The 14,313-nt window shown below is 30.5% G+C and overlaps 1 protein-coding gene across 1 annotated transcript; it reads right to left on the reverse strand.

The window, feature by feature from the left end:
• Nucleotides 1-7,330: 7,330 nt before the first annotated feature.
• Nucleotides 7,331-10,530, reverse strand: LOC133778275 (ACT domain-containing protein ACR8). Its single transcript, XM_062218153.1, has 7 exons — nt 10,079-10,530; nt 9,596-9,641; nt 9,366-9,480; nt 9,139-9,206; nt 8,480-9,046; nt 8,281-8,385; nt 7,331-8,193 (listed from the first exon to the last, which is right to left on the reverse strand). The coding sequence occupies exons 1-7, from the start codon at nt 10,138-10,140 to the stop codon at nt 7,828-7,830; spliced, it is 1,329 nt and encodes a 442-aa protein (XP_062074137.1). The 5' UTR covers nt 10,141-10,530; the 3' UTR covers nt 7,331-7,827.
• Between the last annotated feature and the right edge of the window lie 3,783 nt (nt 10,531-14,313).

Genomic DNA, 14,313 nt, shown 5'->3' on the forward strand with positions numbered 1-14,313 from the left:
AAAATAATAAGTGCAAAAAAGGAAGAAAAAAACTTAGGAAAGAAAACTAAAATATATGAAAAAAAAAACAAAAGAAAAGAAATGATGAAGGAAAAAAATAGATGAATGAATAAAAATGAAGAAAAGAAGAAGAAGAAAAATAATGGAAAAATGGAAAGAAAAAAACATATGAATGAAAAAATTAGTAGAAAAAATGGAATGAGAAAATAATAAATACAAAAATGAATCAAAATAATAAATACAAAGAAGAATAGAAAAATGGAAAGAAAAAAAGATAAAGAAAAAAATTGGTAGAAAAAAAAGAAAAAATAAGTAAGGAAAAAAAATAACTGAAAAAATAATTAAAAAAATAAAAATAAATAAAATTACTTTTAAAATAAAAAAATATATTATTATAATAAAAAATATGTAAAATTAAAAAAAAGTATAATTATGTGAATTGATGGTATAAAAGTCTTATTTTTTTTAAATTCCCGTCATTAAAACTGAACGCGCTTCCTTTTCTGACTTTGTTGTCCTTGGCCTGCTTGCATAAACCTCTCAAATCTTATCTTACTTTCAACCTGGGTCTGGTTGTCTGCAACATAAGCCCAATAACAACCCAGCTGGACCTTGGTGGGCCCAAATCTGTTAATTTTGATTAAGACCTGAAAAATGTGGTCAGAATAACAATTTTCATGGGGTCTGTGAATTTGTTCCTATGTGCTTATATTTAATGTTAATATTTAGTCTGTCACAATTTAAACCTGGTAACTTTAAAGTTGAAGCATATAATAAATTAGTTTTTATTTTTTTTATTTTGAAAACTACATGTCTTAATAAAAAAAAGATGTTTAAGTGTAAATATCAATGTGGCAAATAAAACTAGTAAAGTAGTAAGATCTAATCCACATTAAGTACTATGTACCCAAAGCCAAAGGGTATTTCATTTTGTCTTATTTTGGAGATTTGATTAGGCTGCTAATTAGTTAAAAAAAAAAGATAACTATGTAGAATAAATAAAATTTGATTATTAACCAATACAGATCATTGAAAGCTATCCCACTCTTAAATTAGTTAAGAAAATGATGTGTCTATATGACTAGTCACACTTTATATTATTTATATATCCCACTTAATATATTGTTCCCTTATCCCCCTTGGATTTATCTCTTTGGTGTTATAAGGGTCAACATGGTCTTTGACTTTGAGACCACAACTTAACAACTGCCCTCCAAACCAGGCATAGCTTGTCTAAATCAACAAAATAAAAACCCATATTTATCATGTGTATACATCAATAATTGTATTTAAAAAAAAAAAAGAAGCCTCCAAAACTCTAAAGGTTCTTCTTTCTTTATCATGTGTATACATTAATAATTGTATTAAATTGTCTCACCCCATAATTAATATTAATTAAGATGACTAGTTTTTTAATTTTGAAGCAAATGGGCCTTTTATTACATATGGCAAAATCTATTATTATCTAACTTTGTGGTCTTTAGTTTTGTTAGGAGTTGTGTGCAATAAATTTATTAGAAGAAAATTAACACCTAAAAATAGCTTGTAATTTATACCCTACTATTAGTACAACCTTTGGTCCTTTAGAGAAGCCATTCATAGAAAAAAAAAAAGTTCATTAAATTGACTAATAGATCATATATATACATACACACACACACATATATATATATATTTATACATTTATATTTAAGTCGATACAAACAAATTACTAGGATGGAGTCATACAAGTCATCTTTAGCAAAGGATACTTATTATTAAAGAAATATTGTAAAGCCCATTTTTCAGCAACGATAAACCTATCTCAAAAAGATGTATGAACACTGAGAGAGAGAGAGAGATTCTATACACACACACACATATATATATATATAGTGATTGATATGAAACAAGTCTCACAAGCAAGCACTTTGTTGGATTCTGTCTTACAAAGTGTTCCAACAATATTAAATTTTACAAAAGAAGATTATGGACAAAGTAGAACTATTTACTATTATTAATTATTTGTTATCACTATCACTTGTTATCTTTATCAATAATAATGGGTAGTTGTTAATGACTTACAAAAAAGAGATCGATATATGAATCCGTTGAAATTTTGTAGGAATATTATCTGTACAAAAGTACTCTCATCATGCTTAAGTTAATAATAAAAAGAGATTTTCATGTTGTGCGATTAGGAAATAAGGCGTCCAAAATGAAACTAAATATTTGCTTATATAAAAAAAAATTAAAAAGATTGTTGAGTTTGTTTAATTGAGTGAGCTTATAATAACTAATATTCTAATTGAACTAACTTCATTCTTTTTATATGTAACCTTTAAAGTATATATTTTCTCCTTGATTTAGCTCATCTAGTGTTGAAAAGAGAACTTGCTATAATGTGTAGGAATATTCGGTTGTTTATGGCTTACAATAACCTCTTAATTAATTTTTTTTTTAACTTTCTTGATATTGTTATTCAGTTTGATCTTTGTCACTTGGACTATTAAGAAACCAATTGGAAAATTCCACTAAAAAACTATGCAATTAATTAATAATATTATATCTATGATTTTTTTTTTCCTCCCTAGAGTTTGGCCTTCTTTAATCTCTATCACTATTCACTATGAGAAAGACACAATGCAAATTATATATGACAATTAAGTACTAGGGATATGTGGAGTTTAATTGATTAGTTAAAACATTAAAACAAATTATAGGACAAAACTGGCTGAGTATCATTGGTTAACGTCACATAACATGACTAATTAAAGCAGCTAATTAATTTATTAAAAAGGCAATTGATAATATATACAAAGAGTACATGTACATATTTAATTACTTATTATCAATCACTCATAACAAAGATAAACTTAATAAAATAATTGAGTTTGCATCAGTTAGGAAATTTCAATAGAAAAAACAATGTGCACTACAATTTACAGCTTAAGCAAAAACCCAAGTTGCCAAAAGAACATTTTCAATTAATTTAATTTGGAGTCTTTATATGTATATATATATATATATATTCTCTTTACAAACAGAAAAGGACTAACATATCGAAGCCAATAATTATTGTTTTGAATGAACAACTAAATCTCTTCTTTTTTAACCCTGATAATTTTTTGTCCAACTATATGGCGGTTATATCATTGCCAATACTAATTAAAATCAACAGCCTTATATTATAATTAACATATATATCATAAAAGCCGAAGGGATCGTTTGATTAAGACTACACTTGATTAAAGTTAGTACTAATATATAGGACGTATAATAATATTTTCTTTTCTTTTCTTACAAGTTATTACTACAAAAAGGAAGTAACTATATATTAAGAGGCCATTATATATCTTGGTGGAGTTTTCCAAACAATGAAGTTTATTCTACCACTTCATATATAATAAATAATATTATATATAATATTTATATATGTTAAGGAAGCATGCTAGAATCAACTTAAAATCTATATGTGTTTAATTTATTTTTATCCTTCCCTTCTTTCGGAAAGAAAAGAATATATGGTAGAGGATTATCTGAGAGATAAAGTAGAGAATACTTCATATATATATATATATATATATATATATTAATCACACTAGATTAATAAGATATATATACTTTTCTCACACATTTTCCATAAGCAAGGAACTTAATTGGAAAAAAGTTGTGTGAATGTGAATCAGAAAATGCTACAAACAAGAATAAATGCACATATACATATTAGATATAAAGAGATTCCACTAAACAAGAGAAAGTAGCTAATAGTAAACAAACAAGGTCTTAGGAAAAGCACTAGCTAGCTATATACTATTGATCATCACTTTCTTGGATTCTTCTATCAAACAATGTACTCTTTATATATGTATATATATTATTAATTAAACCCCACCAATAGATCAGTTGGATATGTATATGATTATTTGTTATACAAACAATAATTGACAAGAAATCAAAGCTGCCAGGGAGATGTTTTATGGAACTTAACTAGCTCTTATTATTATTATTATTATTATTATTATTATTATTATATTTGGGTTTCCTTTATCCTTTAGTATCCTTATCTTATGCCCTATTTTCCGTACTGTCGATCTTGCTGAGTAAGGGGCTCTTTTTTTAATATTTATATATATAAATAATTTAAAAAGTTACGTACTCCCATGCCAGCCAATTAACAGAATATTAGCTATATATATATATATATATTGGTAATTTGTTGTTTAATAAATTTTCCCATGCATGTATATATAAACTAGTTAATAAAGCTTAATTATATATACTAAATGTAGTGACGTATAAAAACACTAATTCATCAAGCTTGATCAACCACAAGAGAATTTGATATCAAATTTAGAAATATATATATATGTACATATATATAAAGGGTATAGACTTAAATTAAAACATAAAAATATGTAATTACCTTTACAAATCAATACATTTCCTTTGACAGAAAGGAATTCAAATACAATGTCAAGATTCGAAGTATTTAGTTCACTAGCTAAAGAATCAAACCCAATTTATATATATATATATATATCTATATATACCAAGAATAAGAGGTTTGGAAAAAGATTGAACTTAGATAGAATATGTATATATAATACATGATTCTCCTATGGATCAGTAGCATATATATATATATATATATATATTCGGCCATTAACTTGTAATATATGATCGTTTTATTAATTTGTGAATTTCTATAAATATTCGCCAAAAATAATAATCATTATATATGAATATTCTTTGGTTAAAATTCCATGCTATATATATGCACTCTTGGAGAGTATTATGAATAGATACTTAACAAGGTTGCTTAATATAACAAGTCTTACAATGAGAACCAAACATGGGAATCAAAGCATATTATTAATCAACAATTATTGTTATTTATACATATAAGAGATGCGTGTACATTGAATATTATAGTGAGAAAAATATTTGGAATCTCCATAGTTGTAGAGAGGTAGAGGACCTAATTCAATTTTATCTCATTCCCATGTAAGTGATGAATATAAATATAACTAGTGGAGCCGTGCATGCATGCACATATATATTCTTAGCCATCCGTACGTACGTTTCTGCTTTAGGATTGAATTTTGTTCATTCATGAAACTATATGTATATATATATATACATTAATATAACCAAGGGATATTGGCTCGAATCGATATTATAGTTGATGTCCTTGCTGCCATGCATTTATTTTCAGCATAAAATTATTTCTAAGCTTTATAAATGATTACGCGTACTCTGTACTGCTACCCTATTGTATTTAATACAAAACTTACACATTTTTTTCGTGTGTATACTTAAATTATTCAAAAATTAATAAGATACCTACTACAACTACAAAATACATCATGTAAAAAAAAAATGAATTGCATAATTTTTTCAAGAGCCGAAAAATTGCTCCTACCAATAGAAGCAAAAGTGGTGCCTCGTAGATTTTCCTAACAAATTAAAACCAAATACCTATTTTTCAGTTCAAAAGAAAAAACTAATAGTAAAAAAACATGTATTTTTTTAGCCCGGAAAGTGTCAAAACCAAGAGATATGTATATATATGAAAATGAAATATTAATCTTTCCTCATGTGATAAAAATCTAGTCTGTCAAGTCTATAAAGAAGAGCCCCCTTTGAAAAGAAAATAATAATAAAGAAAAAAAATACAGGGCATGGCATGCATGGAATTAGATGAAGTAGCAGTGCACGTGACAGTCACGTTGACACATTTTTGTGTGCAAAATCACAAAAGTACAAAGAGAGACACTACATACGTAAACAGCTCACACATGCCTGTGAACCGGCGCAGTTGGTGCCATGTTACTTACTTACAGCCAACCAAGCACACACACACAGATATATATATATATATATATTTATGTGTATATTGGCTTTGATTCTAACCCCCAAAATTCATCACTTTTTTTATCATCAAAGTCAAAACACACTCATAGTTGTTCACCACCAAACCAAAACCCTACTTTTAATTCTTGGACCACTGTCACTAACTAGCCACCAAATGCTAGAGTTTGGTGAATTTTCAGATTCTATTACAGCTTGGATAGTAATATTGGACATAAAAACAATTTGTTGTGAAGCAATAAATTAGACCCTACCTTCTTTGCCTTATTATTCAAACTTAGTAGGAAAATATTGGTAATATAATATGTATATATATATATATCCACCACCCATCATTATAACTGAGAAAAAAGAAGAAAAAAAAGTGAGGGATTGAAGTAATTATGTTTAACAAATAAGTTGACACAATTTATGATGCACCTCTTTTAAAAAATATAATATATATATATATTAAAAAAAATCAAAATGGTGACTTGGTGAGTGAGTTCAAAATCTCTAACATTGAATTAATTATCACAAGTTGTATATATATATATATATATATTTTGTGTCTATTTGTTTATAGAGTATTTTTTTTTCTTGGTTTCAAATTACAGATAATAAAATAGGAAGTTGCCCCCTAGAATAAGGAAACAAATATTTCACATTTGGGGGCGACTAAATATGTCGTTTGGGATGGTGTTTTTTCTCTTGAGAAAGTAACAAGGCAAAGACTATTATTAGCCGTCTCTTACTTGCACTCATATTATATTATAACTTATATATTTTATGAGTCCTTTCTCTTATGTTTCTCTTTCCCCTATCTTTGACCATTCTCTAAATGTTGTATTAGATTATTTGAATCAATGATAGGGTCCTTGTTAATTAATGTGTACATATTATATATATAATATATATATATATATGTGTGTGTGTGTGTGTTGGCTTATTAGGCGTCCAATTGTGCCATATATATTTCAAATTTGGATTTCAAACTTTTAAAGAAAATATAACAAGTTTAAGTCCAAATTCTAAATTATATATATGCATTGATAATTAATTAATAAATTATGAAAGTCTTTATTATAAGTTGTTGCAAGGAAAGTTGTTATATACAAGAATAGAAACCCAAATGAAATTTGATAATAAAGCTATAAATTTCTTTTTCTTTTTTTTTACCTAAATTCAATGTCAATAATACAAGAAAAGCTTATGTAAAATATAAGTTATGTTACTAAATTGAACATGGAGTTGCTTGTAGGTTATAATTTCTTTATAATTGTTTCTTTAAATTCATTATAACTTCATTTTCACAAATATTTATTTATTTTTACAAAATTAATGTATGAATATAGGTTATCCTATCCACAAAAAAAAATCTAAAAAGAGTCCAAAATGCTTAAGATTACATTAACACAGTTATTAGATTCTTCTTTTCCATAAAATACCACCACAAAAGTTGGATAAAGACTTGAGAGAAAGAATGGAAACACACATATATAAAGATATTAATATATATTTATAAATGAAATAATAAACAAATCTCAGGTCAACCATTAGAACTAATCCTTGACAACTTTATATGTACAAACGTGTGGTGAAATTTGCTGTATAAACCCTAATAATACCTAATCTTCTTCTCTGCATATGCCAACAAATAAACCAGCAAGAAAATATATATATATTATCAAACACTGCTTTCTCTGCCCCACCAACACTTCCCTTCTTTCTTTTCCCTCTGCCTAATTCAAACAAAAGCATTTAAAATGGTGCCTATCAATTTCTACCAACCAATCCCAACCATAAACACCTTCGTCTTCTTATACTATTACCAAATTCCACCTTTTCCTTTAGGAACTTTTTCACTTTTCTATGTACACAAAGCCCAAACATCAAGCAAAGAATATATCTATATTATATGTATAACATATGCCATTAGAGTGGGACAAGTCTTCTATGCGTATGTGTGTGTGTGTCTAATAACTCTTTTGTTGCTTAAGAATATGATCTGATCAATCCCAAATTGTATAGATTCCTCCTCACTAAGCTCCCAAGTGACAACAACACTGCCCCACCAACCCCAACTGCCTCCTCTTCACTTTCAGTCTTGTTGGTTTGATACAACAATGGCAATTCCTTCACTTTCAAGTCACTCATCCCTATTTTCCCCCGGACTGATTCGATGGTTTTCGGATCCGCCAAGTTCCCAACCGCGTCTGTAACATAAAAAACATTACGAGCTGTTTCACCAGAGGTTGATATCTCAGCCCTTGTTACGTTTAGGCCATTCTCCCTGAATGTCCTTGTCACATCCGCTAATAGATTCTGTCTATCCCCAGTGCATAGTTCTAGCCTCACACCCTGAAAAGAAGTTCATGTGCAAATGATAAGAATGAATGACTATCCAAAATTTTAAAAAAATATCGAACACTTTGTCTCAATTTATACCTCTGAGGCCCTTCTTTGAATAGCTGCTTGTAAACATTGTATCACTCGTTGTCTTTCGGGTTCTGAGCTTATTGGGGATCCATCTTTATGTTTTATATAAAATTCCTATAACAAAATTGAAAAGAACCCAATTCAGTTGAATGTTTAAACACAATAACTACATCAACAGAGAGCTAAAATGAGAACTACTATTACTCACCAAGGAAGCTCTATCTCTGGATGTGTTAATAGTGGCGTGGAAAACCACATAATCCATATCTGTTAACGTGCAAACTACATCAAACAAAAGCTTGGTTCTATCTTTGCACTGGATATTAACAACCGAGTAACCTCTTTCTGTCCAGTTTTGTACTGTCACCACAGGAGAATCCTCTGAAAACTGCAAGATGGGCTTTCTCTCGTAATCGCGATCTGCGAACATCATCTGATGTAGCCTTCTCTCCGTATGCGTGACAGCCATGGAAACCGAGGTTTTGGCGCTTCTAATGTCGTTGTCACCTTTAAGAACATTCCTTAACAAGGCTTCGATTCTGTCTATTTTCTGTGAGTCCTCAATTTGGCAACCTGAATCGCAGTCTTTTAGGTAGATAAGGGAAGCAATTCTACCGTTGTGTGTCCACACCTTGGCATCCACCACATTGCAATGAAGATCAGCTAGAACAGCAAAAACCTCAGAGAGCAATCCAACTCTGTCTGTTCCAGTTAGCTCTAAGGCCGTTAATCCGTTGATTTCGTTGGATTTTTGGTAGTGAATGGTAACAAGAGACTGAGACATGTTCAAACAGTTTCAACATCATTAGTTTCTCAACACAAATTTGCCATGAAAATATATCACCTTATTTTGGTAAAATAAATTACCTTTTCAATGATACTAATAACATTCTCATCTGTTAATTTATCTCCATTTTGATCAGTCACATGAAAAACTGCAACAAATCAAGCAAATCCAGGTCAAAACTTAATCCACGAAAACACAAATCCTCACCAAAAAAGATTGATTTTATTTTTTTATGTTCCTTTTTGGGTTTCTCTACCAAAAAGGAAAGCAAAAAGAAATAGTAAATACTTTTCTTTACTTTACTTACCATCCATGAACCATCTTCCATCTGAAGAAATGTAAGCTTTTTTAATGGAAAGGTTCAGATCCGTGAGAACCTGAACAGCTTCAAGTAAAATTCCATGTCTTCTAGCACTATCAACCTGTGGAACAAGTCAAGAAGAAAACAAAGACGATGAGTCAATCTTTTTTCTTCAAAATTGAAATTATGGGCGATTTCTGGCGCACGTTAAAGGGGTTTTGGTTGAAGAAGCTAACCTTGACTAGAGTTGCAGTGGAGCAAACGGCATTGTCGATCACGACCCTGTAAAAAAAATCATACAAAGGCCAAGTCAGAGACAGAAAGATCGTTTGAAAAGTCTTAATCCCAATAAGCGCGTGTGAACAGATGGAAATATAAAAAAACAAGGGCAAAGGAAAAGTCAGAAAATACTTAAAATAATACTCGGATAAGAAGACTAATGTGAAAAGGTATTGAATTCGATTTCTGGGTATTAGAGATTTTCAACATAGAAGTTGAATTAAAAGCTAGAAAAACAAGAAAACTTGAGGAATTTTGAGGAAGAGATCTGATTTTGAGAAAGTATTTCAAAAAAAAATCTAGAAAAACTAGCACCTACAACAGAGAAGATATTTTATTAAAAAAACCATAAAAAAAAAAAAGTTGAATTTTTTTGGGGTAATGAACTCAAACTAAACATTAGGTACAACCCAGAAAAGTTTAGAGGATGAGAAACTGACCTGGGAGTGTTCATGCGGAAAACGAGCTTTTCATACTCATCCAAAAAAGCAGGCCACTCCATTTCTATGTATATCTGCTGCTTCAATAATCTTTCCTTTATGATACTCTTGGAGCAAAACGAAGCAATAAACAGAGCCAACTAGAAGGAACAAAACTAAACTTCAAGACTGGTTTTTGAAGCTTTCGAAAGACAAAAACAAAAGTGGCTTAGACCAATCGAAGAAGAAGATGAATAAGTTGTGCTTCGTTCTTGTTTTAGCTGTATTAAAACAGAGTCCAATGCCTTATATTCTTCAAACTCTCCTACTCTTCAATTCAGACCCTCTTCGACCAACTCGCCATTAACAATTTTCACCAAACTCTCTCTCTCCACGATGAGTTTACTGTCACTCTCTCTATCTTCTTTCTCTCTCTTACTCAATTTCTAAGCGCAAAGCATGCTTTGGTCTTAACTATCCACCTCCTCCGCTCTTAGATGCATTTATATATATTTTTTAAATTATTTTAAAAAATTAAATAATGATTATTAATTCGATATTTTTTATAAATAATATAATTCCTATCTTTTTTTTATTATTTTAAAATAGGGCCTTCACATGCGTGACTAGTGCCTGCCCGCACAACACTGCCCTTGATGCCCCCACGCTGACCAACTCTCTCCCCACCGGTCAACCAATAATTAACCGACACGTCATCCTGGTCCCACTTTGTCTCCACCTCGGATGCCACGCGGACTCCGAATTTTGCGTGTGCTCCACTCAAATGAAAGCCATGGGAGTTTCTGGAACCATTAGGTAAAAATTCCTTGATGAATTACGAAGGGTTGTCCACGTGGCTGTCAGTCAGTGGGTCCCGCTCTCTTCTCAAGATGACTTAAATTTTAAGTTGGCTTTTGCCGACCCTCATTTATGACGTCAGCACGTGACAAATAACCGGCTCATCTAGCCTTATCTCGTGTCTTTGTTTCGGCCGGTATAATTTTTTACTTTTCCAAAACTATCCTTAGCTCGTACGAGTAATCCAGTGTCAAATTAGTAATTTGGACAGTACGGATTCCGTTAATATGCGAAAAGTTTTTTCGAATCTTGCTTACGCTAGATCCCATCGTGTTAACGCATGGAAAAGAAATTTAAAAAATATGTGATGACGTGGCTTTACCTGATTGGTTGTGGTAGACCTTGCTTTAACGCATCGCTTTAAACGTTAGGCGTGGAGGCACGTTTTCGGACTTATTATGTCTCTCATTCACCGTTAACTAACGACGTTTAAATTATTTTGAATTTATGATATTAGGACACGTGTCAAGCGCAGGGACGTTTGTCGATGAAGAGCAGGCCACGTGGTCCCACAGGGAAAACTGTGTCGGACAACCACGTGAATGTTTCCACTCGAAACACGTTCGCTGGTTAGCCGCTGTCCTCTAATACCGCCTTTCTATTTCTCTCTCCTCAACAATCCGTTAAAACCGAAATTCTCGCCGTTTATCCATGTGTCGTAGGGAGATGACGCCACGTTTTCAAAGAAAGAGAAAGGGCATCCGTTAAAAACGACAGGTGTGGCGGTTGGTTGCTGGCTGGTTTATGGTTTGGCGGGAAGGTCAGCTGCTTCCCGCCAGATCGGATGAGATGTGGGAGCCACGTCGTCGTAATTAGGTGTATCCTTCCACGTATTATATTTAATTTTAAAAAACTAATTAAAGACTAAAAATTCGAGAGGTAAATAAAGAGTGGCTTTACGTATAAAGGAAGAGCCATGTACGAAGTGAAAGTGGGGAACCAAAAGCAACGTGACACGTGGATGACAGCTCAGACGTCGGTTACTGGGTCCCAACCAGCTTTTTAAAATTTAAATTAATAATAAATAATTAAAATCGGCCATGCTCTTGGGAAACCCCGCGCTTTATCTCGGGTCTCTCTCTCTCTCTATGCGGCTCGCTTTTTTGACCGTTAAAAGTGGTTTATTTGGCGGGAAATTCGAAAAGCGTGTGAAGGCGGGAGATAATAGCTGAGTCAGCACGCGAGTTGGGTTAGTTGTGGGCTTGGATCGTCTACAACGGCGCCGCATATTTCTCCGTGAGACACTCTAGACATGTCTTTGCAAACATGTTTGTTTGTGCTCTTATTTGTTTAAATTTTATTATATCTCTATACGATTTTTCTTCCATATCTTAATAATCTGATTTTGGTCATTGAATTTGGTTATGAATTATTTATTTTTAATTTTTTGCACGATTTTACCTATTTTTTAAAATAATAGTTTTCCATGATGATTGTGGGTCCTTTGGTAGAAAATGGATTAGAATTTGGTCAAAGTAATACCCATGTGAGGGGTTAGAAGAAAAAAAGAGTCAAGTTTTGGAACACAAACATTACCGTGGACTGTAATAGTAATTAAATTTGTCCTTTACTTCTAATAATTCTTTAGGAGTTACATGTCATTTTCAATCAAAGTTTTTAGTTTCTAAATTTATGAGCATTATTGGAATTTACTTAAATAAATATTAAATAGCGTGTGATTTTTTTTAATGAAAGTAAAGGGGGTGGAGTGGGCTACCAGTTAACCAACTAGTGCTAAAAGAAAGAAGGTAAGGTGATTGGGTTGACGTATAAAGTGTTCATATTTAAGATTTTTTTAGACTATCGTTTCACGATGGCAGATAAAGTTCCTTAGATTTGAATCCCTAATCTTTAGGGGTGTTTGGTAAGTGATTTGGTTTGGTAGAAATGAAAATATCAAATTTAACCCATATTTGGTAAATTTATTTTTAATGGTTTGGGATTTGTATTTCTAAGTGGATCTCATTTTTTTAGCTTGATTTGAGAATAATTTTAACCTCTTTAAACACTTATGTTTCACATTCCCTTAATCTAAATCCTTTTTAATTCTACTCCCTCAAACTCAAAGCTCATACCAAACACCCCTTAAGACCTCAGCCACTATATTAATATATTAATAGGTCACTTGGTTGGTGGTAAATAGTGTGTGAATTGAAATACTAAGATTTGGGGTTTTGGTGAATGTTATATTTTTGAGGGTGAATGTTATTGAGTATGAGAAGGAGCATGACCTTTGTGAAATCACATATGAACGTTTTCACACTTGTTTTAAATTTAAAGCACGGCTAGCATGTGAAATGAAATTAATAATTGGGTACATTTCATATGGGTTTTTTTTTTATATCAACATGATATGATATGATATGATAAATACATGTTATCTTTTCCTTATTTTAATTTTATTTTATGTTAACATACTAGAAGAATAAACAGTAAATAGAGAAACTTCTTAGACTTGTAACACAATTGAGAATTATACCTCTAATTTGAAACCCCATATTTGACACCCTCAAAATCTATAAATTGGCTTGTATACTATAGCTGACCTACATGAAGACTACAGTGGGAGCCCTCTCATTCTTTTTTTTTTTACTTTGTAATTGTGTTGAAAAATTCAATCCTTTATTTACATATTTATACTATCCTCCTATAATATATATTTTTATATTTTACTTAGATCAGAGGCAGCATCTAATTAATGCAGGGGCAAAAATAAAAAAAATTAAAGAAATAACAAATATAAATTTTAAAAAATAGATTATAAAAAATATATCATTATTTTAATTTTTCCTTCCATCATTGCTTGTATATTACATTTTTTAACACTTAAATTTTAGTACACATATTAGGGTAAAAAAAATTAAAACTACTTAATTCTTTAGGTTTTAGTTAAACATCATATGTAATTTGTATAAAAAAAAATCACATGTAGTAACATACTTTTAAAAATTACATAATAAATTTTGTTTTTAATTACTAAAAATGGATAGAAATAATTTTTTACAATCACAATATCATTATATAATAGTTTATATACATTTATCTTGTCTTTAATTAAAAATTTGAGATATTATATCAGATAATTAATATTTGTTAACAAATCTATTCCTCAATTTCTGTTAATAATTTCGTTTTCTCACTATTAATTTAACATATTTCTCACGGAAACATTTTATCAAATTGCAACTATAATTTTATCAAACTCTCTTGCTACTTATTTTGATTAATTTATGTAGAATATAACACTAATTAAAGTCTATATATCTATATATTTTTGCCAAATTAATCAAATTATAATTATTAAGGAAATCACGTGGGATTATAGTGATTAAGTCAATTGTGAACATATCAGCAGATCACAAAATCTTTGAAAAGCCATGAAAAATGTTGAAACCCCA

This window comes from Humulus lupulus, chromosome 5 (genome assembly GCF_963169125.1).
Source record: "Humulus lupulus chromosome 5, drHumLupu1.1, whole genome shotgun sequence".
Classification (NCBI taxonomy): domain Eukaryota; kingdom Viridiplantae; phylum Streptophyta; class Magnoliopsida; order Rosales; family Cannabaceae; genus Humulus; species Humulus lupulus.

What these genes read in the sequence shown, in the direction of transcription:
- LOC133778275 (XM_062218153.1), bottom strand. Translation starts at nt 10,140, where the DNA reads ATGGAGTGGCCTGCTTTTTTGGATGAGTATGAAAAGCTCGTTTTCCGC. An exon ending in CCACTGCAACTCTAGTCAAG is followed by an intron (nt 9,481 to 9,595) that starts GTTAGCTTCTTC and finishes CTTGTTCCACAG; the next exon opens with GTTGATAGTGCTAGAAGACA. An exon ending in TTCAAAGAAGGGCCTCAGAG is followed by an intron (nt 8,194 to 8,280) that starts GTATAAATTGAG and finishes ACTTCTTTTCAG; the next exon opens with GGTGTGAGGCTAGAACTATG.